The sequence below is a fragment of the Ammospiza nelsoni genome, chromosome 8 (assembly GCF_027579445.1).
Source record: "Ammospiza nelsoni isolate bAmmNel1 chromosome 8, bAmmNel1.pri, whole genome shotgun sequence".
Taxonomy (NCBI): Eukaryota; Metazoa; Chordata; class Aves; order Passeriformes; family Passerellidae; genus Ammospiza; species Ammospiza nelsoni.
Window position 1 is genome coordinate 706,598 of NC_080640.1, and position 26,860 is coordinate 733,457.

Genomic DNA, 26,860 nt, shown 5'->3' on the forward strand with positions numbered 1-26,860 from the left:
TCTGCACAGAAGCAATTTGCCACCTGCTTAGCAGGGAACCGGGATAAATTCAGTGTATCTGAATCAGAGGTGGTGCTGCTGTCAGAGCCTGGCCCTGCAGAGAGCCTGGGCTGCAGAGAGGCAGCAGCAGAGCTCTTGGTTTCCTTGGTGGGCTCAGTTCTGAGGCAGCAGCAGAGTTCTCAGAGTTCTTGGTTTCCTTGGTGGGCTCAGTCCTGTCCTCTCCAAAGGCTCCTCGGGGCTTTTAGGGGTGCAGGGACTCCCCCCAGCCCAGCTCAGCCCCGTGCAAGTCCCACAGGCTGCAGCTGCCCTGGCCAGCAGCACACAACGAGACAGATCCAAGGGTGGAAGGGGCAAAGTCTCTGTGTGGGTCTGGGGAAGCAGGGCTGTCCCTCAGGCAGGAACAGCAGGAGCAGCTGCAGCGGCCTCAGGGCCTGAAACAGGACAGGAGAACAGCAATCAAAGGAAAGCCCACTGGGCAGAAACAACATTCACAGAACTTCTGAGAGGTCCTGTTTATAATTATCTGCTGAACTGTACAACTGATAAAAAAGGATTTGTGATCTATTCCATCTATTCCATTTCGGTTGTTAGTGGGGAGCGTTTCCCTCCATGCCATCCCTGCTGTGGTCATTTCTGGCAGCACACACAGAAATAGGGCAATTTATCCCTTATTTGCACAGGAAAAGGGGATTCAGGGGGTCCCTGGGGCCCCATGGCACAGTGCCTGGAGGAACACACCCCAGTAAATGCCACGCTGCCCCAAACCCACCTGGCTGCTGCCCTGGAGGCAGGACAGGAGAGGGGCTGAGGGTTCCATGGGCTTCCAGCACAGATCAGTGGAGCTGCCCCTGATGCACTCAGAGGAGTCACCCCAGACTGGGGGTTTGCCCTGGCTTGACAGAGCTTTCCTTGCTTTTAAGCCTGCTTAATTTTTCCTTGTCCTTCCCTCTAAAGAAGGAAATTCTGTTTGACAAGTTTTTGCCTGCTGGAGTCCAGGCTTCACGTTTTTTTTTAAAAGGATTTGGAGATTTCCATTTTTCGGTTCTCTGGCATGCCCAAGAGACCCTTCAATCCTGCTGACACAGCAAAAGGAAGCTCTTTCCTCTATGGGAAAATAGAGATGCTCTAGGAGGAGAAGAGCAGAGAGCGGAGCAGACCCGAGGGCTTACCTTGTGCATGTGGCCTGAAGGACTATGACCAAAGAATGAAAGCTAAAGAGAAAAATAAAAACAAAAATAAAAACTGAAAAGGGGAGAGAAGAGAGGAAAAAACGGAAGAGAAGAAAGAGATTAAGAGTTTACAGTGTGTTTGGCTGAGAAATAAGCTGTGGTTACAGACAGAGCACAACAAAACTCTCAGGTGAGGAGGAACATGGAGTGTGAAGTGAAGTCAGAGTGCTCGGGGCTCAGCTTGGCTCAGGAGAGCTCCTGTGTCCCCTGGGCTGGTGACAGTGACCCCTGTGAGTCCAGCCAGCCCCAGCCACGGGCTCAGGGGAAATGGGGAACAGCAGCTGAGCTCTGACCCCTGAAACACCCCGAGCCTGGCCCTGCTGGGCTCTGGGCTCAGGGGCTGGCCCAGCTCAGCCCTGCTGTACCTGAGCACCCATGGGCAGGGCAGGGCTCAGCTGAGGCCATTCTGGGCTCAAACACGCCAGTTTGGGCTGGCTGCAGAATGCTCTGTGACACAGACTGCGGCTGCAGGCAGGGAGGAGAGCAAAGCCCCCGTTCCTGCAGGAAAAGGCTGCTCCATGCCCTGCCTTCCCAGGGGCTGCCATGGATGGGAGGGAAGCAGGGAGCAGCAGCCCCTTCCCCAGAGCTCCTCACCATCCCACCTGTGCTCCTGCTGCTGAGCCCTCGGCTCTGACCCTTCCCTGCCCGGCATCAGGCTGCCCCGAAGGGCGACAGGGAGCAAGGACTCAGTTCAACCAGCTCACCTGCCCTCCTCGGAGGGGCTGGGGCAAATGCAAGCTGTTTTCCTGGAGCTGTGCCCCTTTCTCACTGCGCTACACACACGAGCCCTCTCTAGGGTGGTTTCCTTGGCCCAGGTGAAATGGAGAATGGTCATGTGCACACACAGCAGCTGTTCCGTCTGCATGACCTTACCTTTTCCTCTAACTCTTTTATTTGTCTTTTTTGGCCTTCAATTCTTTCTTCTAGCTCTTTAATTCTCTGTCAGATTTCAAATAAAAAAATATTTATTAACCAACCAAATACAGACGTACCCGGAAGATGCATTAGTTTGGGGGACATAGATTGTATGTGCTGTGCTTCTCCCAAAGCCAGATTGGGTATTATGTCACCCTGGTTTTCTAAGATTTTCTAAGCCTTCTGATGTTGACATTCTTGCAGTAAACTTCCTCACACACTTTCTGTTAATAACTCATTGTTTTGCTTTCTTTTATGGAGGAGGAGAAAGTTGATAGGCTGTTGGTTTGTCCAGTGTCATTGGAGAGGTGGCACTGTCACCCTCCAATCCACTGCTTTTGGAAAACTATAAATGTTGGAGTCAAAAAATAAACTTCCCTTTTTTCTTCACCTTGAGAACAGTGGTGTGAGCTTGTGTGTTCTTTGGTGTCCTACAGGGACAGGTATCAGGCTGCAGGTGAGTGCTGTGTGATTGTCACCGTGTGTGACAGAGGCAGGAACTGCACACTGCCCTGTCTGCAGGGGTATCCAGGGCCGAGCAAAGCCTGTCCCAGCTCTGACAGCTCCCAGGGCTGTGCCTCCCGAGCTCCCAGCCCCAGACCCACCTGCTGGGCGTGCTGGACGAGCTCCATCCTCTCGCGCAGGATCTGGGCGTCCCTCTCGCGGAGCTCGCTCATCACCTGCCGCTTCCACTGCTCCACGGCGCTCTTCAGCTTCTCCTTCTCCTCTTCTGAAAGAAGTTCGGAAATTTTGGCTCCAGCTTCTTGCTGCAGGGCATCATAGAGCATGGCTTCTAATTCCAGAATTTGCTAATCAAAAACAATATAAAGCTGTCAGCTCGACCTTGTCCCCGCCGGGGTGAGGAGGTCGTGGGGAGTGGAGCGTCCGACCCTGAAAGGCAACGGGAGCGGAGCGGGGGCTGCGTGCTGAGCCTCCACAGGGCAGCACTGAAAACTCCATCCACAGGGAGAACAGCCCATCCTGAGGGGCTCCGAGCAGCCCTGGGGCTGGCACAGCCCCTGGATCCAGCCTGCTCTGCCCCACAGACATGGGGAGGCAGCTGCTCCTTCCTGGGGATGGCACCGTGGGGAGAGGAGGAGAAGGAGAAAAGGTAAAGGAAGGGGGAAAGGGAGAAGGGAGAGGGAAAAGGGAAAATGTAAACAGGGAAAAAGGAAAGAGGTTCATAAAGACTCATTTTTGTGAGCTACAGATATTTTTACATGTATTTTGCCATCCCTTGGTTGCCCTTTCCCAGCTCTCTCACTGCCCAGCAGAGGACACAACCTCGTCCCAGCAAAATGCTGCTGTTTGATACCTGTATTTCTGCTGTGCCCCAGCCTCATGGACACAGCCCCAGCCCTGTCTGGAGACCTGGCCTGGGCAGGAGAGGGGCAGGGGCCCCTCCTGGCCCCCAGAGCAGCAGCAGGGTCAGCCAAGTGCTGCCTGGAGCAGGACCCTGCAGCATCCAGGCTCAGGGCTTTGCCTGCTAATCCTGTTGGCTCTGCCTCAGGGGCATCATGATTAGCTGCTCCTCATCTCCAGGGCACAAAGGAAACATGGAAGTGAAGCGAATTTTACAAAGCAGAAGAGCTTTTTCCACTCGAATTCCAGGGCAGCACAAAGCTTCCTTTGCTGCTTTCAGGCTGCGTTTGTGCCCTGGAACAAAGCAGTGCCTGGGACACGCGTGTGCTGCCTTCAGGAAATAGAGGGAAACGCAAATAACCCTCAGCCCCCTCTGCAGGAGCTGACACTCCTGCACTCACTGCTTCCATCGGCAGCGTCAGCCCTCAGCTGCACAAACTGTGCTCAGGACAGCAGAGGATGGAACCACAGAGTCCCAAAGGCTGCCTTGTTCCATCCCATGCCATGGGCAGGGAAATTCCACTGCAAGGGGTTATAGGGCTGGAGCCACAGCCGAGGGTCTTGTGTGCTTTGCAAGGTTTGCATTGTGCCTTGGCTCCAGATACGGCTCAGAACGAGGCAAAATCAGTCCTAAAGATCACCCACGGGACAGAAAATGCATGGAGCAAAGGCTCCCCCAAATGGTCCAAGACACAAGTAGACATCAGGAGGCAGAAACAGAGGCATAAACACTCACTGCTCCTCAGAAAGTGTAACTGTGCTCTAGGTTTGTGTAGAACTGGGAAAATGAGATAAACTGATAGGAAACTTTATGCCTTTTGTGGATAATTGTATAACCTTTCTCTCATTGATGGAAACAAGACAGCTGATGACTGAAAAGAGGGGTGAAATGCCTTAGGATCAGCTAATGATGAACCTGACTTAAAAGCAGTTCCATTTCAGATTTACACATCCCAGAACACCTCCAGCTGCTCTGGTGACAGAGGGTGCAATCCAAAATCCAAGGAAACGTGCAGGCCAAAATATATTTTTTTAAAATATAAGACAAATTACTGAAAACCTAATTTCCTTATCAGTCCTTTACTGAAGCTTTGGCTGAATTAAAACTGGTGTTGATCAAGTCAATGTTGAGGTGCTAACCCTGCAGGGGCCATTCAGACCCAGGAGTGGTGCTCACGAGGCAATCCTGGTCAGCTCAGGGTGCAGAGGATTTGCTGGACTGTGATCCCATGCAGCCCTTGGGGCACCCCACAGCAGCACTGCCCATGGCAGAGCCCATGGGCTCACCCAGGGGTCCCAAGCCAGCCCCTGTGGCAGCCCTCACCTTGTGAGCCTGGTCCAGGGACTGTTTCCTGAAGTCCAGCTCATCGTCCAGGTATCCCTTCTGCTTGCTGAACAGCTCCTGGGGAGCAAGGCAGGGCTGTCAGTGACCCCCCGGGCCCAGCCCCAGCCCTGCTGCCCCTCCCCGGTACCTTCTCGTTCTCCAGGTCCAGCATCTTCTGCTGCAGCGCAGACTCGGTCACCTCGATCTGCTGGAGCCACTGTGGGACAGACAGAGCCTGAGCAGGGCCCTGGGCTGGGCACGAGCCAGCAGGCAGGCACCACTCAAACGGCAGAGCACAACCAACCCTGCACTGCTCTTCTCTGAAAGGCTGCATTTCAAAGGCTGCTCACCTTCCCAGCCCGTGCTCCTCACCTGCCCATCCTCTGCTCCTCACCATCCCCCCTGTGCTCTGCACCTTCCCAGCCCGTGCTCCTCACCTGTCCATCCTCTGCTCCTCACCTTCTCACCCTGTGCTCCTTACCTTCCACCTCTGCTCCTCACCATCCCCCCTGTGCTCTGCACCATCCCAGCCTGTGCTCCTTACCTCCCCACCTCTGCTCCTCACCTCCCCATCTCTGCTCCTCACCTTCCCAGCTCCCTCACCATCCCATCTGTGCTCCTCACCCTCCCCCCTGTGCTCCTCACCTCCTGTGCTCCTCACATTCCCCTCTGTGCTCCTCACCTTTCCATCCGCTGCTCCTCACCTCCCCACCTCTGCTCCTCACCTTCCCACCTCCCTCACCATCCCATCTGTGCTCCTCACCATCCCATCTGTGCTCCTCACCTCCTGTGCTCCTCACCTTCCCATCCGCTGCTCCTCACCTGCCCACCCCCCTCACCATCCCACCTGTGCTCCTCACCTTCCCATCCTCTGCTCCTCAACTGCCCACCTGTGCTCCTCACCTTCCCTCCTGTGCTACTCACCATCCCACCTGTGCTCCTCACCTGCCCACCTGTGCTCCTCACCCTCCCAGCCCCCTCACCTCCCCAGCTGTGCTCTCACCTTCTCAGCCAGCGTGAGGACAGTCCTGGCCTGGATGATGACCACCTGCTCCTCGTTGGTCAGATTCTGCACCAAAAGCAGAGCACAATTACAACAGATCCCAGTTCTTGTACTAACCCACTGCTTGGGCCACTGCTGTTTCTGGAATTAAATATGTCTGAGGAACAATGAACTGAGGCAGAGAAAATTAATATTGTAATGCAAAGTCATTGTAAAAGCCATTGTCACTATTCATTACCAACCCTTGTCATACATAATTCTTCCAAAATTCTCATATTTACCAACAAGAGCAGGGACTGGATCTATGTGTACCCAACAGGGAATAAACACACATTTACACAGGACAAGACCAAGCTCAGCATGAAGAGCCATGGGGAGAAGAGATGCAGTGCTCATCCCATGCACCATCCCCACTTTGTGCAGCCAGGTGATGATTTTGGGAAGCATTTGTTGAGATGTTGGCCATTCCATCCATCTTCTGTTGCTTTCTCCAAAATATCAAAGTACTGGAACTGTGTTTTGCATTCCATCCCAAGCTTCAGTGTGCCCACAGGTACAGCAGGAGAAGGGCCTGGCTGTGTGGGACCCTGAGCCAGAGCCAGGGCAGCTGCTGGGCAGGGGGACTCTGGAGAGCTTCAGCCTCAGGCACTCTGGGACAGGGCAGTGCTGCCCTGCAGGGATTGAACCAGGGAATCCTGGTGTGCTCTGGGTGGGAAGGGACCTCAAATCCCCTCCATTCCCACCCCTGCCATGGCAGGGACACCTCCCACTGTCCCAGGTGCTCCAGCCCCAGTGTCCAGCCTGGCCTTGGGCACTGCCAGGGATCCAGGGGCAGCCACTGCTGCTCTGGGCACCTGTGCCAGGGCTGCTCACCCTCAGGTATTTACAGTTCTGGTATTCCAGGCTGTGCCATAGTCCTAGGGATGGCACTTTGCTGCTATCCAGCCTGTCCAGAGGGAGAGCTGGGGCAGCCCTGGTGCCAGCCTGGCTCCAGAGGGAGAGCTGGGGCAGCCCTGGTGCAGAGCTGTGGGAACAGTGGGACCCTCCTGCAGCCCCAGTGCTGGGGTGGGGGTCCCAGGAGGGCCCTGGAGGTGCTGAGGGCTCTGTGAGACCTTGAGGGGCTCAGCTCTCCCTGGCCCCTCCAGCTCTGCTGACAGGGGAGAGCACAGGTAGAGACCCACAGGACCATGTGTGTGCCCTCCATGTGCATAACTGTGCAGTCATTCACCGGCTGAAGGAGAAGCACTCACACCTTTCTGGTTATTTGCTTCTCCTTTTCACGCTGTTGTTTTGGTTTCTTGTTTAATATCCTGGTTAGTATCAAGGGCTAATGGGTTATTGGGCAAAGTCAAAGCACTCAGCTGCTGAAATGCCAAAGCAAAGCAAGTGCAGAGCAAGCAAACCAAGAAACCGTGTGTGACCGGAGATCAGAAAGCCCCAAACACCAACACAACTCTGAGCAACAGGGATCTGAGAGCAGTGTGGTGACACGAGCCCTGCAAACCTGCAAACTTCACTCCTCAGTGGCAGCAAAACCTTGGAATGGCAGCAAATGCTTTGCTTGCAGCCCAGACCAGAGGCAGGACAGGCTGTGCAGCACCAAAGCAGGCAGCTCTGCTCACTCCACACGAGGACAGGTGTTCCCCAAAGCATGCACAATTTATTAAAGGAACATACACTTACGGCGTTATCCCCTAAAATGTCCAACTTTTTCATCAGCTCTGCCACTACAATGTCCTGGCAAGAGAGAGATGGAGAGGCAGGAGTCAGCACGGGGCACCTGGCTTTGCCAGGAGGGGACAGGAAAGGAACATCCCTTACTGTTACACCTTCAGCCTCGCAGTACACCTGCAGGGGGCTCTTCCCCTCCGTGAAGGGGCCGTGGTGGAAGGTGATGGCCGGGGACCGCCGCTCCCTCTCCTGAAAGGACAGGAATCCTGGGTTAGCCCTGCTGTGCCACACCACAGCGCCGTGAATGGTCGCGCTTGGGAGGGCCCCTGAAGCTCATCCCAGCCACCCTCCTGCCACGACAACCTGCCAACCACACCGGTGGTGTTTGTGCTGTTTGTGGTTCTCCTCTTCGACCAGACCCTGCACAGAGTGCCCCTCTGCACTGCCCCACACCCGCAGGGCTGGGGCTCACCTCCAGCTCCAGGATCCTGAACTCCAGCAGCTCGTTCTGGTCCTTGGCGTCCTGCACGTCGTGCTTGAGCCGTGCCTCCTCTGCCTCCATCTGCCTGATCTGCCAAAGCACAGGGCACCTGAGCCGGGGGGCACAGGGCACCTGAGCCAGGTGGCAGGAACACCCAGCACAGGGCACCTGAGCCAGGGGGCAGGAACACCCAGCACAGGGCACCTGAGCCAGGGGGCATGGCTGAGGCAGCCCTGGGCACTGCCTGAGCCAAGTGGGCAGGAACAGCCAGGGCACCTGAGCCAGGTGGGCAGGCACAGCCAGCCCTGGGCACCTGTCCTGAGCCAGGGGGGCAGGCACACCCAGCCCAGGTGGGCAGGCACACCCAGCCCAGGGCAGGGCTGAGCCACCCCGGGCCAGGGGCACACAGGGCTGGCCCCAGGGCCACTGTCCCCATGCACAGGACACGCACAGGCAATGCCAGAGCCCCGCTTCTCCCGCAGCTTTATGAGGATCTCCTCTAAACATGAGTTATTGCCAGCAGGGCAGTGCCATGCAGATTGGAACACTGCCCCTTCTGCATCCCTCAGGACACAAATGCTATTGGAATAATGGAAATAGAAACGTTAAATACCTTTTCTACCAGCTCCTGATTCCTTCTGTACAACGCCTGCTTCTCCTCAATCCACTTCATGTCCTTGGGGAGAAATGAACAGCACTGCAGGTGAGGCTGCAGCATTTGCAACAGCAAGGTGCAAGTTGCAAATGCAACAGCATTTCATGAATGCAGAGGGACACAACAGAGAGAGCTGTGAAACTGTAAGTCCACTGCTTCCTAAAATAACTCCCTAAGCTAAATGCACTTTTAACAGCTCTGTAGTTCACAAATGGAATAAAAAATTCCAGTGATTAAAAAACTCTTTCAGAAAAAAATCTGGTTTGCATTAAAAGGGATATTCCCAACTATGTGTTTACTATCACATTTCTATTTTGCTAAATACAAATTACATATTTCTGCAGATCAGGCAAACTAAACTTTATCTGAAAGCTAATCTCTTAGTCTGAGGAATATATAAAACCCACAAACCCAGAACATCATTTATCAGCAAGAACAACATGAAGAGGTTAAGCTGGGAAGGCAATGATGGAATTATTTAATATTTAATTGTTCTCAAAACCATTTTCTGTTTACTGCTGTTGTTGTTTTGGTTTTTTAGGTTTTTTCTTTGTTTGGTTGTTGATTTTTTATCAGCAGAAGTGGTGCACAATCTGTAACCAGCCTGGGAACCCTTCTGGTGCCCCAGCAGAGAGGTGGGGAAGGGCTGGAGCCAGCATTACCTGTCCCTGCTCAGCCAGAGCCTTCTCCAGGTCTTCTATCTGAGCCTGGGACCGGTGAATTTCTGCTTGGAGCTGCTCACGCGTCTGTGGCATTAGAGAGAGAAACGAAAAAACCCAAAAATCGATAAAGAATAATTTAAAAAGAAATTTTAAAATAATCAAACTTTCTCCAAAAGACCAACCCTAATGCAGTTACAGAAAATATTTTAAACCCCAAAGACTTTTAACAAATTATTTTGAAAGTTCCCTGGCAGAAGAAATTTGCAGCTGAGCACAGAGTATCAAATAATCAAATGTAATCAAATCAAGTCTGGGAGATAGGATTACTGATTTTGAGATTTATCTCAAGATTAACAAAATGGCAAAGTAGAGCTGGCCCTCACAGCTGCTCATGGCAGGCTGCAGCCAGAGCCTCCCTTTCTCCAGGAAAACAAAAGAAAATTACTATGGCACAATTCTGGGCACACCTGGCTCCCTTAAATCTGGGGCATGTTAAACACTCAGAGCAGAGCCCACATTACAAATGGGCAAATTTCATTGACCTTTGTCCTTTGGTGCCTTATCTATAACTTATCTATGATTTAGTGCCATATCTACTTCATACCCATCTCTCATTTTTTACTGTATTTGTAGCTTCCTGCTTATTTAAGTAGACACCACATTCCTGCACATGTTTTCTGGAGAACAAATGTAATTATTGCTAGTTGCTGTATTTGTTACATACTTTCACAGAGCATTTATTTCCTTGAGCCATTTCTCTGCTATTTATCCGGTTATTTACACTGAAAGTGATTTTGTTTGCATGACCTGCACTGGCGCCTCCTTTGGCCACTGTGAAAAGACTAAAATCCAGAATCCAGTCACTCTCACAGCTGGGCATGCCTGGGCTCACTGGGAATTCCCTTCCAGGTGCAATCCCTGGTGTTTCAGAGCAGATGTTCATTCTGGGAATGTCAGTTTTCATGCATTACACCTTGACCCACTCCCAGTGTTCCTAGATAACACCTCCACAGAACAGGTCTAGGAACAAATTAGGGCTCTGCGGGCACATTTCTCCTGTTAAACAGCAAGTTTGCATCTTTCCTGACTGCACCCACCCTTGCAGGCTGGGCATGACCCATCCAGCCAGCCCTTCAGGGAGTCAGGGAATGGTTTGGGTTGGAGGGACCCCAAATCCCCCCCAGTGCCACCCCAGCCATGGCAGGGACACCTCCCACTGTCCCAGGTGCTCCAGCCCCAGTGTCCAGCCTGGCCTTGGGCACTGCCAGGGATCCAGGGGCAGCCACAGCTGCTCTGGGCACCTGTGCCAGGGCTGCCCACCCTGCCAGGGAACAATTCCCAACTCCCAATATCCCATCCAGCCCTGCCAGGGAACAATTCCCAACTCCCAATATCCCATCCAGCCCTGCCAGGGAACAATTCCTCTGTAACTCCTTGGCACACACAACAAGCTCCCAACAAAAGCAGCACCTCAGGCCAGCTGTCCAGAGCCACAGGAACCCTGTGAGGCACACAGGCAGAGTGGCACAGGGCACTTTGCAATTTAATTAACAGAAAAATCTCAGCTATAAGCCTTCTAAACGTTTCATGAGGAATCATGTAATCTCTCAGAGCCCAGAAGGAATTAAAGACCACGCATTACATATTTAAGGCTATCTGTCCTAGTTCTTTATAGAAAAAGAGCTTACTTTCAAGGATTTCCCATGAAAAGCTCTCCCTGGCTTTCCCTTGAGCAGAGCAGAGGTGAGAAGCCCGAGCTGCAGCAGGGCTGGATGCTCAGCAGCCCTTCCAGGGGGCTGGCAGCACTCAGAGTGCCCGGAGCCCTCAGGTGAGCTGGAGAGCAGCCTGAGCCCGGCCAGGTGAGTCCCCCACCCGCCCTGCCCGCTGCACAGCCCCATTCCCATGGCATGCAGGCCCTGCAGACCTTGACTTCCCGCTCAGCATCCAGGGTGCCCCCGACCTGCTCCTGCAGCAGGGCGTAGGCGCGCTGCAGCGCCTGGTACTCCATGGTCAGCTGCCGGAACCGCAGCTCCGTCTCCTCCTTGGCCATGCCCTGCCAGCACACAGAAGGAGGGGGTTAGCTCTGCTGTCCCTTTAAACTGCCAGAGTTATCCCTTGTGAAATGCAATTTGGAACCATGGTACAAAATATCTTGGTTAAGTGTGTTTTGCGGAGATAATCAGAACTCCACAATTTATGAAAGTTGTAAAGCCGGGATGTTTATTACAGCACCGGACACACGCGGAGATTGCTCTCCTTAAAAGACATGCATACCTCTGGGAACTTCAGGTCCCTTTTTATCCTCCTCTCAAATACATATGCATACAATTCCACAACAGGTTCATACATATTCATTTTTACCAATTTCGGGTGACATTTGCCGCTAGTTCTTCTTTATCAGAAAGAATTCCTAGGTCAGGCTGACTGGCTGTCACAGCAGTGTCTGTCTCTCTCTATCACTCTCTGTCTCCCCCCTTATCTCTGTCCTTCACTGGGGCAATTTCTCTGAGCCTAGGCCTTGCAGTCAGGCTACATAGCCATGTTTGCTAACCACAGACTCAACTCAAAAATGTACATTTCACCTAAATCAAAATGGATTTCTACCCTGGAAAATTTCCACTCTGCCTCAAGGGCCCTCAAGCTGCTTCCCCTCTGTCCCCTGCATATCCCTTGCACGCTCGTACCTCCAGGAAGTGCAATACAGAAATAAAAAGATAATCCCTGCCTTGGAAAGATAAAAGCTTGCCTTCCATATAGCACACTAATGACTGCACCACCCTTTCCTACTGGAACAGGGAAAATCATCACATTAAAGGTGAAAATGCAGCTTTCTTTAGCAACAAAAGGTTTCAATTTGGAAAGGAAACCAAGCCTGACAGACTCACTCAATTATTAAAACATGAATCCAGAGTTAATAGTTGTAGAAGTGGAGACAGCCAACATGAAAGGAGCCCTTCATCTTCTTCACCCTGCTTACAATATCCAGTATGGAGTGCTTTCATGTCTGACCGGAATATTTCACTCAACATGAAATGGAATTACATTGCTGGGTGCATGCATCAATTCCACAGGCTGAATGGGGGAAGATGTCAATACAGGAATGGAAAATAAACAGGCTCATGCATACACAAATACATTCAGATTTCCTGCAGGGCAGCCTGGTACCCATCAGGTATTGTTCATGATGGAGTGAGGAATTCTGCAGGCTGAATTACACACCTGCAGCCAGCACACCGTGAAAAGGCTGCACACCATCAGGGGCAATTCTTGTTTATTACAAGAGTCTTGTTGAGCCCAGAGCTGTGTAACGGGCCAGTGATCTGACACACACTGGGGAGTGCATTTGTGGGGAAGCCCTGGCAAATCCAAGGAACAATCCCTTTAATTTGTGTTACATTTGTGTGCTGTGATCTCAGAGCCTCTGGAACCCAGCCAGGAAGCAGCCCTTCCCTGGAGCCCAGAGCTTCAGGGGAGCATTCACTCCCTCTCCCTCCACCAACACAGACCTTACTGAGCCTGGCTGGCCCAAAGTGCACCTGCCAAAATCTGCAGCCAGGCTCAGAGTGAACACACCTCCCAAGGCCAGTCCAATTTCTCAGTGTTTTAGACCTGAGAACCTGCCATAAATTCAATATTCTTAGGATATGAGATTTCCAGCTTGGAAGTTATGAAGTTACTGAAGACCTGATGCAGTCTCATTCCGGATTTAGAGATACTGACCACCATGCACAGCACCAAATTTAACAGAAGTGTTTCATTTTGTGGTCTGAGGTGACAGAGTGATAGAACAGCTATGAGAGAGCAGCAATGATGGACAGAAGTGATGGAACAGAGCAGGGATTTCATTAAACACCAGCACCAAGCAAGGCAAGAGGAGTTTTTGAGGAGTACCTCTTCCAGGTCGTCCTCGGGCGTGCAGGGGGTCTGGTCGGTCCGGTCCGTTTGGTAGGAGATGGAGGAACCATCAGACTCCAGGGACGCCTCCTCATCATAGCCATAGAACGTCTCCACCACTGGCTTCTGACAGAGAGCAGGGTCAGGGAGTGCCCTGGCACCCGGAACAGACTGCCCCTGCAGCTGGACAGACTGCCCCTGCACCTGGACAGACTGCCAGGGATCCAGGGGCAGCCACAGCTGCTCTGGGCACCTGTGCCAGGGCTGCCCACCCTGCCAGGGAACAATTCCCAATTCCCAATATCCCACCCAGCCCTGCCAGGGAACAATTCCCAATTCCCAGTATCCCATCCAGCCCTGCCAGGGAACAATTCCCAATTCCCAGTATCCCATACATCCCAGCTCCTGGCACTGGGAGCCATTCCCTTGTGCTGTCCCTCCAGCCCCACCCAGCTTTCAGACAGAATGTGCCTCCCTGGAAGGCCTGGATGTGCTGTTCAGGATGACAGGAGTTATCTCCCATCGACCTCAATTAGTTATTCATAGGTTCATTAGCTCCAGCCTCACTCTAATTGTTCATCTGTGGATCACAGCACACTGGCAGCCCTGACATTAAACCTTCCTCTGACATTTTAGTGTTAATATTTACATTAACACCCTGCCAAGCCCTCATTAACCAACATCCCCTTTTCCCTGAGCTCTAACCATTGCTTTCCCAACCAGCAATTTCCACATGTTACTAAAGTTCATCATGAATTATTTACTGCGTACACATGTTTTCAGGCAGCACCATTAGAAGATCATTTGGAGATGTGTTAATTCATAAAATTTGTCTGCTGTTAAGACAACCACATCCCACCAGAGTCCCACACAGTGAATGCAGAGCATGAAAAGGCTCAGAATGCTCAATGCAAACAGGTCCCCTTGAATATCCCAATGCAGTCTGTCCATGTCCTTGAGGTACATCACCCAAACTGAGGTTCAGGACCCATTTGCAGACCCTTGAGGAGAGCACTGCCATGGCCCTGGGGTGCTCTGAGCACCCTGTCCATCAGCATGTCACCATGGAAGGGTTTGTTTTTTACCTTAGGAATTCTTGTCATTTTTTTCCTTTGCTTCCTGAACCGTAGCAGCTTATCACGTTCCTGCAGGAGTCAGAGACACTGTTAGCTGTTTGCAGAGAGCAATTACTGAAATTACCCATGGCAGTACAAGGGGACACTGGGGAAACAACAGACAGGATGTCCCTGCTGGCCACTGTCCCACACCATCACCAGGCCTGGGTTATGTACTCCAACCTTGTTCAGCTTTGCCACAGACCAGTAGAAATTGCTCTTTCTGTCCATGGAAATCAAGCTAAAATAAAGACAGTGATAAGCTCTATGCTGAGAGTTTGGGTGTCCCTGTGGAACTGCTCCCTGGGTGACCACGGCCCTGCAGCCCTGTCCCTGTGGTGCCTCTGGAAGGGACACACACTGCACACACTGCACACACTGCAGGGCCCCCTGGAACTGTGCACTTCCAGGCTCAGCTCCTTCCCTCGGGATCTGCAGGCTCCCTCTGCCTCTGGAGCAAGGTTTGAGCCCTTACTGCTGCCAACAATATTCCAATCGGAGGAAATAACAGAATAATCAAATTCCAGGTTGGAGGAACCTTAAATGTCACCTCCTTTCACCCCAGCCATGGCAGGGACACCTCCCACTGTCCCAGGTGCTCCAGCCCCAATGTCCAGCCTGGCCTTGGGCACTGCCAGGGATCCAGGGGCAGCCACAGCTGCTCTGGGCACCTGTGCCAGGGCTGCCCACCCTGCCAGGGATAGATTTCTTCCTCTTTGTGGTATTGGGTTGATTTTTTACAGTACTCAGCAAAAAGTCTCTGTTCTTGCAAAGCCCAGGAGTGGAGAGAGGGAAGCTCCACAGGGGAACCCTCGGCTGCTCCATTTCCCTGGGCACAAGGATGAGGTGACCCTGGGCACAGTGACACGGCTGCTGCTCAGCCTGGTGGCCACTCCCAGGCAGGGACAATCGAACTCCCGTTGCCTGGCGATGGGAACAGCACATCCCATCAATACCCATCAGTGGGGAGCCCCAAACATTTCTGTTTGGAACCCCAAACATCCCTGCCCACCACAGCACAGGGATGGGGTGAGGGCAGGGCTGAGCACACCCTGCTGTGGGTCACACAAAGCCAGGGGCAGCCAGAGTGAAAAAATGCCATTCCAAGGGGACAGAGCTGGACATGGGGACACTTGCCCTTGGCCACCTTGGCAGGTGGTGGGATTAAACTTTCCTCCCCACCATCACTGTGCTTTTCTCTGGTGAAAACTGCTGATAAAAATCTGCTCTGAGGAAACTCCTGGGTCAGCTCACTGCTGAACACAGATGGAAAGGAGAATAAATATTATTGTACCCTGCCTGCTTTCCATGAACAGCAATTTAAAGCATATGTAGATGAGGAGGAAGCTAATGTCACTCTTACCATGACACTCTTCACATAGCCAGCAGTCTCCAGGGTCTAATGAAAGAGAATGAAATATCAGTAACTGGATAGACTTAAAAAGAAAGGGAAGAAACAAAAGTTATTTTCTAGAGGAGTATCATGATTTTGGTGTTTTCTGTTTCCAAGGACAGAGAGCACATTCAGAAGGAAGCAAACCCCCAGCCCAGGGTTGCAGACCCCTCCCTGTACACAGGAATCTTCAGCCCTAGGGGTGTGTCCAGCTGAAGGAGCTCGGACAGTTTCCCTCCCAGACCTGGCCACCAGCACATGCAAGGACATGGTTCTGTCAGGCCAGGCCAGTGCAGACTGGAAGGGTTTTCCCAAACACCACACCACAGATAATTTCTATTACTACTAAGCACAGAAATGCCTGCCAGGTTCCCCTGCTGCCCCCTGTGCCCACCAACTCCCAGCACCTCAGGCACCCCTTCCTTGGGTTTCCTGTGCTCTGCCCTTGGGCACTCTCACATGAGAACAGCAGCCTCCCGTCTTACCTTGGAGAGCTCATCAATGATGTTCTGCTGCTCAATGACTTGTAGTCTCAGGAAATCCACTTCCCTTTCTTCCTGGCTGTGGTCGAGGTCATTTAGGGAGCTTGGTCTCCTTATTGCTCCACTTCTTTGCCTCTAGAACCCAAAAGCCACAGGGCAGAGGAGGAAATGATCAGGAGGCTTTGCCAGGATCTTGTCTGGCCCTCCCCTTTACAGCAAGTAGAAAACATCTCTCTAATGGTTGCCCTGGCAGCTCTCCTGCTCCCTCTCTGCTGAGCCTCACATCCAGGCTCCAAACGTGCCAGAGGGTCCTGCCTCTCCAGCTGGCAAGGGGCAGGGTGACAGGGGCAGATTCCCAGGGATTGTGAGGTGATTCTGGCAGGACAGGCGAAGGTGAGCCATCGAATGCCAGGTGAGTTTGGGCTGGAAGGGACCTGGCCAGAATGGAAGAGTTTCCCATGGAACCTGCGAGGGTGGGCCAGCGCCTGACTCCCCCAGCCCCACCACGTCCCAGCTTCTCCCAGGGGCACAGGCGCTCACCATGGCGATGTTTTCCTGCGTCACAAATTTCAGTTTGTTTTCCATTCGACGTAAGGCATGTGACAACTCCTCATTCTTCCTACTGAGGCGTTTGTTTTTGTCCAAAATGGGCTTATACTGACTTTCTGCTTCTCTGAGACGTTTCAGCTGAAAGATAAAGAGAAAAATAACGCCTCTGGAGCTTTTTCATCAAATATATTAACTACTTTCTGTAACTATCATGCTAGAAGTATTTTCTGCCAATGCAAAGCAGAATTGATCAAAAACTCTCAGGATTTTCCGTTGGGGAGAGAGCATTCCCACACGAGAAGATATTGTTGTAGGGAGCCCCCAATGTGTGAATAAAATGCTTTGACTCTAATGATTCTAGAAAGCTGAACAAATGTTTTATTAAGCCTTATTATAGTACACTAATACTATATATTAAAACTGTACTGAAAAGATAGTAAAGAAAAACTCGTGACTGTCTCCAGACAGTCACAACACAGCTTTGACCTAATTGGCTAATCAATCTAAACAACCATCACCAGAGTCCAATTAACGAATCACTTTTGGTAAACAATCTCCACAACACATTCCACATGTGTCAAACAACAGGAGCAGCAAGTAGAGATAAGAGTTATTTTCTCTGAGGTTTCTCTCTGCCTTTCCCTTGGAGAAATCCTTGGGAAAGTTGTGCCTGCTGCTCTCTGTGAAGAGAGCTGTGGCTACAATGAGATATTCTGCCTGTGTAGCAAACATTCAATGTGGGGAATGTACCAAGAGGCGAGTGACACAGCCCAGCCCGGGCAACGATTGGAGCAGGGGGCAGCAGGAGGCAGCCCCTCGTTTCCAGGCAGCACAGGAGCAAACCCAGGGTGTTCCCGGGGCAGGGCACACGTCCCTGGCCCTGCTGCACTCACCAGCTCGTTCCTCTCCTCCGACAGCAGCGCGTTCCTGTCCTCCAGCTTGCGGATGATCCCGCTCAGCTCCGCGATTTTCAGCTGGAAGCGCCGCGCGTCCTTTTCATCCAACTGCTGTTCCTAAAACAAAGATCAACTGCAAATAACTGCTCGTAAGTGCGCACGCAAGAGCACGTTGGCAAAGCTCAAACTTTTCCTAATCCCGAATCCAAACACTTCAAAATGTTATTGCCCAGAGTGTAACCCGTGGAACCCAAGTGACCATGGAAAGCTGCAGGGTGAGACCAACGGAAAGTCAGGAGTGGAAATGTAACAAAGAATGCAAATGCAGAGGGGTGTATATGCATATGTATGTGGATATGCATATGCAAATTCAAGGTCACAAATGTGACAATACAAATGTGCAAACACAAAGTTTACAAATGGTAAACTTGGAAACAACAGAAAATATCAAAACTGAAGGCCGTGTTCCAATGGTGCCACTGTTGAACTGAGAGCTTCAGACACATCGCCCACTCTGAGGACTTGGTCATAAGAAACTGGTATTAAAATTACTGAATGGGGAAAATCCACGCAATTGTGCATTGAATAAGCTCTTCTTCCAGAAAGCTGTGGCCCTTATGGGGTCCTGAAGGGTCACTCGTAAGGCTACAGGTGTAGCACTTTATTGAGTGAGAATTCTTCAATCAAATTAGAAATTAATAGAGATGTAGGTAGATGTGTTCTCGTTCAGAATCAGAGGAGTTACAGCTACTGACAAACGTGACAGACTTTTCCCCTTCTCTAAGACTTGTTCTGGTCTTTGGCAGAAATTGAGTACAACTAGAGAGAGGCAAATTAGTGCCCACAAAAAAGTGCTGGTGGCACTTTTGGGAGGTCTAGGGTTCCTCATTCAACAGGTGCAGGAGAGGCTTGGGCCAAAGAATAAAACAGATTGGTTTGCTCAGGTATAAGTTTTACACTTGTACTGAGACAATCGAGGCTGTCGCAAAAGAAATCTTGATGAGGATCAGCAATGAGGACGACCTGCACACGTCAGAGGCACGAGGGCAGTTACCCGAGGGCTCTTCTGGGCAAAGGGGGCCCCAGCAGGAGGGGCCAGAGTTACACTGCAAAAGCCACTTTGAGGGGTGATTCCAATCCAATGCTTTGGCCGTTGCAGAGGACAAACAGCAGAGGACAGGCTAGGAGGTGTTTGGCTCTCTTTGTGTCCTGCTGGCAGTGACACTGCCCGGGGGGTGCAGGTTCCATGCTGCCCTGCAGTGCCTCCATCCCCTCTGGAACTGGCCTCGTACATCTGCTCCCCAAGCCCCAGCGCCTCCGAGAGCTCACACACAAACAGCACTTGGTGAGAAATGCATTTGCATCGTTTGTTGGCACAGTCGTGTCAAACTGTCAAACTAAGGCGGGTGACTGAGCATGGCACAGTGAGGAAAAGGAGAGAAAGGACAGAGCAATTCCACCCTGCTGACAAAACCAAACCAAACCAAACCGACCGGGAAACAAAAGGACAGAAAGCAAAAGCTCTCCCATGGCGAGGTCAGATTGGAAATCTCAAGGGTTTGGGCACACAAAAGCCAGAGCGTGAGCAGGTGCCTCGGGAGCCCTGCACAGCCATGGGACAGCTCTTGCTCCAGGGTGCACTCATCAAGATTCTGCCGCTCGTTTGGTCGCTCGTTTAGGTGAAACCACGTGGAAGTGCTTACGGGGCTTCCCGAATGATCTGAAGCGTCTCCTGCACCACTTGCATAAGGAAGTTCCCGCTTGGGGCTGCTCAGATGCCGGTCAGACTCTTTGAGCTGGGACAGTTGTTCATCTAAAGCCTCCTTTTGGAGCTGCAGTCTCTGAGCATGCCCGGCTCGCACCCCTAACTCTCTCTCCAGCACGAAGACTGCTCTGTCCTTAAACTTAATCTCCTCCATCTACAAGGAGAACAGAACACAGTCACACAGGGCTCGGCGGCACCCAAGCACCCCAGGGTGGCACGGTGGCAGTGAGCACTGGGCACAGCACACTGCCCTGCTACCCATAGTGACAATGAGCACCCCAGGGTGGCACAGCACTGCTGCCCTGCCACCACAGTGACAGTGATAGGGATACAGAACTGCCCCTCTCCAGGTCACCCAGCAGGAAACCCCTCCTTCAGCAGGCAGCTGGCAGTGAAATATTGGGAAACAGCCTGAAATCCTATCACCACTTCAGAATATCTTAACAAAATTAAACATTCTCATCACACTTGGATTGCTTCACTCAAACACTTTAAAGATTCTGCAGCATTTTGCTTGGATGTCACCTCTAGAAAATGTGGATTCATAATTTTTAAAGAAAAATATTGAAACCTCTCTATCCTTTAAATTTTAAAAATTCCTAGAAGAAATATGAGTTTTAAAATTTTTTTTAATCAAAAGTCTCCCTTGTGAGCAATTCCTTTTCCATGAGAGGATTTTTTACACATAATAAACATTATGCAAAATCACAAAGTGCTAAAATGACAAATGCCCAGTGACCTCTAACACTCTCCTTCCCTGTTTGCGTTTGCCAAGGGGCTGTGCACATCCCATGGGATCAGCCAGGATCCCAACCCTGGGGTCTGGCTGGAGTTCACCAGGGCAGCTGGGTCCTGCCAGTGAAGGAATCACTGATCCAGCTCAGTGAAGGAATCCCTGATCCCAGCTCATCTGATCCCAGCCCAGTGAGGGAATCACTGATCCCAGCTCAGTGAAGGAAATCCCTGATCCCAGCCCAGTGAAGGAAATCCCTGATCCCAGCTCAGTGAAGGAAATCCCTGATCCCGGCCCAGTGAAGGAAATCCCTGATCCCAGCCCAGTGAAGGAAATCCCTGATCCCAGCCCAGTGAAGGAAATCCCTGATCCCGGCCCAGTGAAGGAAATCCCTGATCCCAGCCCAGTGAAGGAAATCCCTGATCCCGGCCCAGTGAAGGAAATCCCTGATCCCGGCCCAGTGAAGGAAATCCCTGATCCCAGCCCAGCAAAGGGAATCCCTGATCCCAGCCCAGCAAAGGGAATCCCTGATCCTGGTCCAGCTGATCCCAGCCCAGTAAGGAAATCCCTGATCCCGGCCCAGTGAGGGAATCCCTGATCCCGGCTCAGTGAGGGAATCCCTGATCCCGGCCCAGTGAGGGAATCCCTGATCCCGGCCCAGCAAAGGGAATCCCTGATCCCAGCTCAGTGAGGGAATCCCTGATCCCGGCCCAGTGAGGGAATCCCTGATCCCGGCCCAGTGAGGGAATCCCTGATCCCGGCCCAGTGAAGGAATCCCTGATCCCAGCTCAGTGAGGGAATCCCTGATCCCGGCCCAGCAAAGGGAATCCCTGATCCTGGCCCAGCAAAGGGAATCCCTGATCCTGGTCCAGCTGATCCCAGCCCAGTAAGGAAATCCCTGATCCCGGCCCAGTGAGGGAATCCCTGATCCCGGCCCAGTGAGGGAATCCCTGATCCTGGCCCAGTGAAGGAAATCCCTGATCCCGGCCCAGTGAAGGAAATCCCTGATCCCGGCCCAGCAAAGGGAATCCCTGATCCCGGCCCAGCAAAGGGAATCCCTGATCCCAGCTCAGTGAGGGAATCCCTGATCCCGGCCCAGTGAGGGAATCCCTGATCCCGGCCCAGTGAAGGAATCCCTGATCCCGGCCCAGTGAGGGAATCCCTGATCCCAGCTCAGTGAGGGAATCCCTGATCCCAGCCCAGTGAGGGAATCCCTGATCCCGGCCCAGCTGGGCGGGAGGGCTGCCCACGCTGGACCCCCCAGTCACAGCCCGACTGGCAGGGGTTCCACAGAAAGGCAGCAATCACACCCATCCCCATCCCTCAGGCTTTTTCAGACTCCAGAAACACAAGATTTTTGCCATCAGTTTTTGAGATTTCAGACATCTAATTTCAACGGTCAGTTTTTGAACCTGGCCTGCTTCAAATAAGAACATTTTGCCTTGCATGAGCTGTGATAATAATTTTATCTCTGCTTTGTCTATAAACCTGGAAAAAAATGACACAGGGATCAACAGTCACTGCAAGGACTTTGCTTGCAGTAATTGCCAATATAGCTCACCCAGAGCAGGTGCTGGCAGGTCAGACAGGTACCAGGAAAGCAAAATGGAGCAAATGAAAGGGATTTTGGGGGCCATTGACTCACAACCCTTTCAACAATGTCAGTGAAGGCAGCATCTGCTGACTTTGAATGAAACAAAGACAGAGGTGCTCCAGAGCACCTGAAGTCTTTCTGCTAAATGCCTCATGAGGAGAAATCTACATGGATGCACAGGTGAAAAGATAACACATCATCAAATTATTATTTGTTTAAAATAAGCAGCATATTGGGTAGTTGATTCTTATTCATATAGAAACAAAGACATATTACAACAAAGGCAACACATGAAATTGGGAGGAACAAAGAGATGAGAAAACACAAAACATTTCACAGCATTTCACTAATGCCTTGTTTTCCAGAAAAAAAGAAATCCCTAAACATAACCTTCATAGACCACAAGCAAACCTCAGCATTGACATCTTCCCTCACCTGAGTAAATCCCCATACGTGACACATGCCCAAGTTTGGTGCCTGCAGCCCCTGACAGACAGAGACAGCACGGATGGGAGGGAAAGGTGTGCCTCAGCATGGGGGGAGAGGAAGGAAAGGCAGAAGGGGTGCCCAGAACTCACTGGCAGTGCTGCGGGTCCGTGGGCACGCTGCCCTCGGGCAGGGCCATCCTGGCCTCATGCTGGGCTCTGCTGGTGCTGTGCTGGGCTCTGCTGGGCTGTGCTGGGCTCTGCTGGTGCTGTGCTGGTGCTGTGCTGGGGCTGGACCAGGCTCTGGCTCCTGTCCCTGCTCCCACCCTGGTGCTCCGAGCGGGGAAGGGGCGGCAGCGCAGGAGCACCCACCCACCCACACACCCACACACCCACCCAGCACCTGCAGGCGCCCGCTGCGCTCGGAGCTGCAGGAATAGTGATGAATATTTATGTGTCTGCTGCTGGAGGCAGCCCCGGCACAGCTGGTGCCAATTACAGAGCAGCAGCACCGTGCTCAGGGAGCTGTGCTGCTGCTCCTCGCTGCTCCTGCAGCTCCAGGCTTTGAGCCATGACTCTGTTATTGAAGTTGTTATTGCCATCCTGTTCCGACCCAGGCTGAGGGTCCTGGCTGGGGCATCTGTCCCTGCCATCTTCCTGGGGGCCCTGCAAGCTGACTGATGCTGTCAAAAATGGCCTTCGCAGGGGGATTTCATCTCCCTGCACCACTCCTGAGGCTGAGAGCCAGGGCCAGCTGAGCCAGGCACAGAGAGCAGCAGCCACAGGGCCAGCACAGCACTGGGGCCAGAGCAGCCTGGGCACACCCGAAACCCACAAAAAATACCCAGAAACCCCCAAAACCACCCAGCTGCTTTCCTGTGCTGCCTGCAGTGCTGGGAGCTGTCAGCCCTGCTCCATGGGAACAGGTCATTTCATTGGCGCAGTGAGCCAATCTGATTCCTTCAAGCAGGAACTTTATAAAGTTTGATTTTCAAAGGCAGTTTAGATAACACCCCGTTAAACCACTCTGTTCCCTGTAACTAAGACCACATTTATTTAACAGCTTCTACATTAAAGGCCATTAGTGGGGACTTCCCACATGATGCAGCAAGTTTATTTAGGATGTGCATTAGCTCCCCATTCACTGTGCTGGGTGAAATCAATGCACCAGTGAGGCATGGCTGGAGGAGAATTTACTTACCCTGCAGGATATTTGAACAGCATCAATAGAGCAGTTGGTTGTAAATTATTTTCAATATCCTCTTCATAAAAATAAAATATTCTATGGAAAAGCCTTAACAGCCCAAAGTCTGAGAGAAGAGGAGGCTCAATAAAGGCAGGGGACACTGCAGGGCTGGCGTGCCAGTCCCTGCCAGGCCCTGTGGGGCTCAGGGCTCAGGTGATGCTGTGCAGCATCCCCAGGGCAGGGGTCCTGCGGGGGTCTCTGCAGCCTGGTCACACTGCCAGCCCTTCATCTGGGGCCAGGCTGGGCATTTTGAATTTATTTGGGGTTTGGGTAACAGCTGATGACTTAGAAGAGGCCTGGATGGGTCTGTGCCAGGACACTGAGGCTGTGAAGCAGCATGGCAGACACAGAACGATGGTGACACCACACAGAGACTGAGACAAGACCCAAACACGCATCCTGAGGGCATGGCTGTGTCCCCAGGGGCAAGGAGCACCCTCAGGGCTCAGGTGTGGGTCACACACCTCCCTCCCTCCTTCCCACGGGGATTTCCCCCTTTCCCAAGCACCAGCACCCCTCCATCCTCCCCAGCCAGGTCCCACAGAAGAAATCCCCAAAGCCACAGGGGTGACGCTGCTGCCCTTGAGAGTGGAGCTGCTGCAGCTGAGGGTGAGGCGCTGGGTTAGTGAGGGGAGGCTGAACAGCCACACACAGATGGTCCCCGAGGGCCAGGTGAGCAGGGCCAGGTGAGATCCAGCCACCGGCTCAGGTGGGAGCCACACAGGAGCAGAGCCAGCCCTGTCCTGGGGAAAACCACCATGGTGGCATGGAGAGAACTCCTCCCATGGTGGGCATGGAGAGAACTCCCCCTGCACGCCCTGCTGCGTGGACAGCACCCAGGGGTGCAGAAAAGGAGCATTTGGGGTTGTGTGGGCCTCGCTATGGGATGTTCATGGGAACCAGCAAAGGCAGGGAAAGGGAGGGACCAAGGTGGATCAGGAGGAAAGGCTTGGTGAGGAAATAGAGGCATAACCCAAGACACATTGCTGTTGTAGCATTTCCCTGCCCAGCCAGGAGCCTGAGGGCTCTTCCTGCTAACCTTTAATGTGAACACATCCACGGGCTCTCACACGGATAAAAAAGTTTCTCACAAAATATCCTAACACTTTTAAAAACCACTTTGCCCTTTACTAGTAAATGCAAACAGACCTGGAGCAAGCCCAGAGCCCCCACAGCCGCCCAGAGAGGCCAGCTATGATAATTTCCCCCCAGCAGCATGAGGAAAGGAGCAGAGAGCAGCACGTACCAGCCTGCGGATCTCGCGCTCGCACTCCCTCTTGATGCGCGTGATCTCCTCCTGGTGCAGGTGGTACACGCTCCGGATCTCTGCTGCCTTCATCTTGTCAGCCTGGATCACCATGGTCAGGGCCTCCTCCACCTGCTTCTTGGCTCCCTTCAGCTCGGAGATCTCCTGCTGCATTTTGATTTTCTCCACCTCGAAGCCCTTCTTGGCCTCCTCCTTGGCCTCGCTCAGCAGCACGGTCTTCACCTTGTCGGGGGCCCCGTCGCGCACGGCGTTCAGCAGGGTCTGCAGCCTCTGGATCTCGTTGTCCTTGATTTTGATCACTCTGAGCAGCTCGGCTTCGTGCTGTCTCAGGAGAGTTTCTCGGACAGCCTGGAGCTCTTTCATTTTGTCTTCGTGGAGTTTGACTTTGAGCTCTGTGACCACCACTGTGCTTTTATGCTGCTCGTGCTCCTTGATCTGCTTCACTTCCTGATTTTTCTCCCTTTCCAACTTGCTGACCTATAGGGAAAATCAAAAAAGTATAGTATTTTCAATCAACCAAACATGATATCATGATGTTATTTAAAAATGGTACAGATGACTTTACAGTATTACACCTCAGTGCTGGTATGTCTGTGCCTACAAACTGGTGGTAGCAAAGACCTTCCTTTCACTGCAGGTTCATGTTTAATACACATTCAGGAATCAGACAATTCCTTCTGGGCCAGTCTGACTCCTTACTTTATTTTGCAGAAGCTCTCACAGCACATTACTCCCAAAATAAGGGAAAAACCAGATGCCCAGGCCATCACTCTGGCAGGCAGGCCAAACCTGCACATGCACAGGCAGGGCACAAAAATCTCTGTGGAAGCTCCTGTGAAGCCCCAAACAGCTGCATTTTACCAGATGGCTTTTTTAAGTGATGCATCATTCAGCAGAAATAACTGACTGTACCTGACCACACAAGGCTCAAGAGATGTTTCAATTTAAAACCATGCCATAAACTCTAGAGAGGCCATGCCCAGAAGTGGCTGTGAAGGACAGGGAGAAGGAAAACAAAGTCCTCAGCCTTAAAGCTGCAAATGCTGTGGCGCAGCAAAAGGATCAATAGGTGTTCTACTTATTTATATCTCTGTGTCAGGTTCATGGTCTAAAATGCCTAATAGTGATGCAAATTCATGGAAAATTTCAAATTATCATTTTGTTCCTGCACGGTAACACATTTCTATTCTGGAACTGAAAACCCCAAAGTCTATCAGTGGAAACTGATTTGGAGAACTGGGGAAAAGCAAATGAACGTTCCATGCTCTTGCTGAGAAGTGATCTGAGGGCAGCAGCTGGAAGCTCTTGGAGCTGAGGCTCCAGCCCCATTGCTGTCCATCTCCCAAAGGCTGAGGGAGAAGCTGTGCCTGCCTGGAATCTGGCAATTAGCACAGGGGGCACAGCTGAGGGTTAGTACTGCACATCTGGGTGAGCACTCGGTCTGGAGAAGCTTGAGTGCAAACCCCAAACAAAATGAGTGTAAAAGGGAAAGAGAAGTGTCACAGACATCTTTTTATGAAAATCTTTTCTTTGGGGTTTTTTCTTCCTGGGAAGCTGGGAGGCCTCAGGAACAAAATGCAAACAATGGTTATCTGCTGCTGTGGGATGCAACAGGTGCAGCTGGGATTGGTCTCATGGGGTTGTTTCTAATTAATGGCCAATCACAGTCAGCTGGCTCAGACACAGAGCCTGAGCCACAAATCTTTGTTATCATTCTTTCCTATTCTATTCTACTCTTAGCCAGCCTTCTGATGAAATCCTTTTCTTCTATTCTTTTAGTATAGTTTTAATGTAATATATATAATAAAATAATAAATCAGCCTTGTGAAACATGGAGTCAGATCCTCATCTCTTCCTCAGAGCCCTGTGACCACTGTCACAGAGAAGAGCCAGCAGGGAGGATCCTGGCACCCCTGGCCCCTCTGGACACACTGAATGCACTCACAGGGAGGGGAGCTGCCCACCTTGCTCTTCTCCTGCTGGAGCTCGATCTGGATGTCGGTGAGCTTGGCCCGCAGCTCCTCGTTGGCAGCCTGCAGGGCAGCCAGGGCGTCGGGCTTGTCCCCCCTGGCGCGGCTGCTGGAGCCCCTCTTGGCCATGCTGGGGGGCCCTCGCTGCTGCTCGCTGCTCACATCTTCTGGGGCCTGCAGGAGGGACAGCGGTCACTGCCAGCCAGGGACACAGCACCCAGCACACCCA

At 52.0% G+C, this 26,860-nt stretch overlaps 1 protein-coding gene across 1 annotated transcript; it reads right to left on the reverse strand.

Annotated features, from left to right (window-relative positions):
• Positions 1-218: 218 nt before the first annotated feature.
• Positions 219-26,798, reverse strand: JAKMIP3 (Janus kinase and microtubule interacting protein 3). The gene is made up of 22 exons (XM_059476833.1): positions 26,626-26,798; positions 24,641-25,138; positions 19,335-19,550; positions 17,629-17,748; positions 16,727-16,873; positions 16,190-16,321; positions 15,675-15,710; positions 14,282-14,341; positions 13,194-13,322; positions 11,227-11,355; positions 9,303-9,386; positions 8,599-8,661; positions 7,977-8,075; positions 7,655-7,753; positions 7,511-7,570; positions 5,834-5,899; positions 4,979-5,047; positions 4,831-4,908; positions 2,750-2,953; positions 2,103-2,168; positions 1,170-1,211; positions 219-431 (listed from the first exon to the last, which is right to left on the reverse strand). The coding sequence occupies exons 1-22, from the start codon at positions 26,758-26,760 to the stop codon at positions 273-275; spliced, it is 2,691 nt and encodes an 896-aa protein (XP_059332816.1). The 5' UTR covers positions 26,761-26,798; the 3' UTR covers positions 219-272.
• Between the last annotated feature and the right edge of the window lie 62 nt (positions 26,799-26,860).

Bases quoted from the DNA above. Each gene is read 5' to 3' on its own strand.
- JAKMIP3 (XM_059476833.1), bottom strand. From the start codon at position 26,760: ATGGCCAAGAGGGGCTCCAGCAGCCGCGCCAGGGGGGACAAGCCCGAC. The intron at 25,139-26,625 runs GTGGGCAGCTCC...TTTTCCCTATAG, and splicing joins TCCAGCAGGAGAAGAGCAAG to GTCAGCAAGTTGGAAAGGGA. The intron at 5,900-7,510 runs GTATGTTCCTTT...CTTTTGGTGCAG, and splicing joins TAGGGGATAACGCCGTAAGT to AATCTGACCAACGAGGAGCA.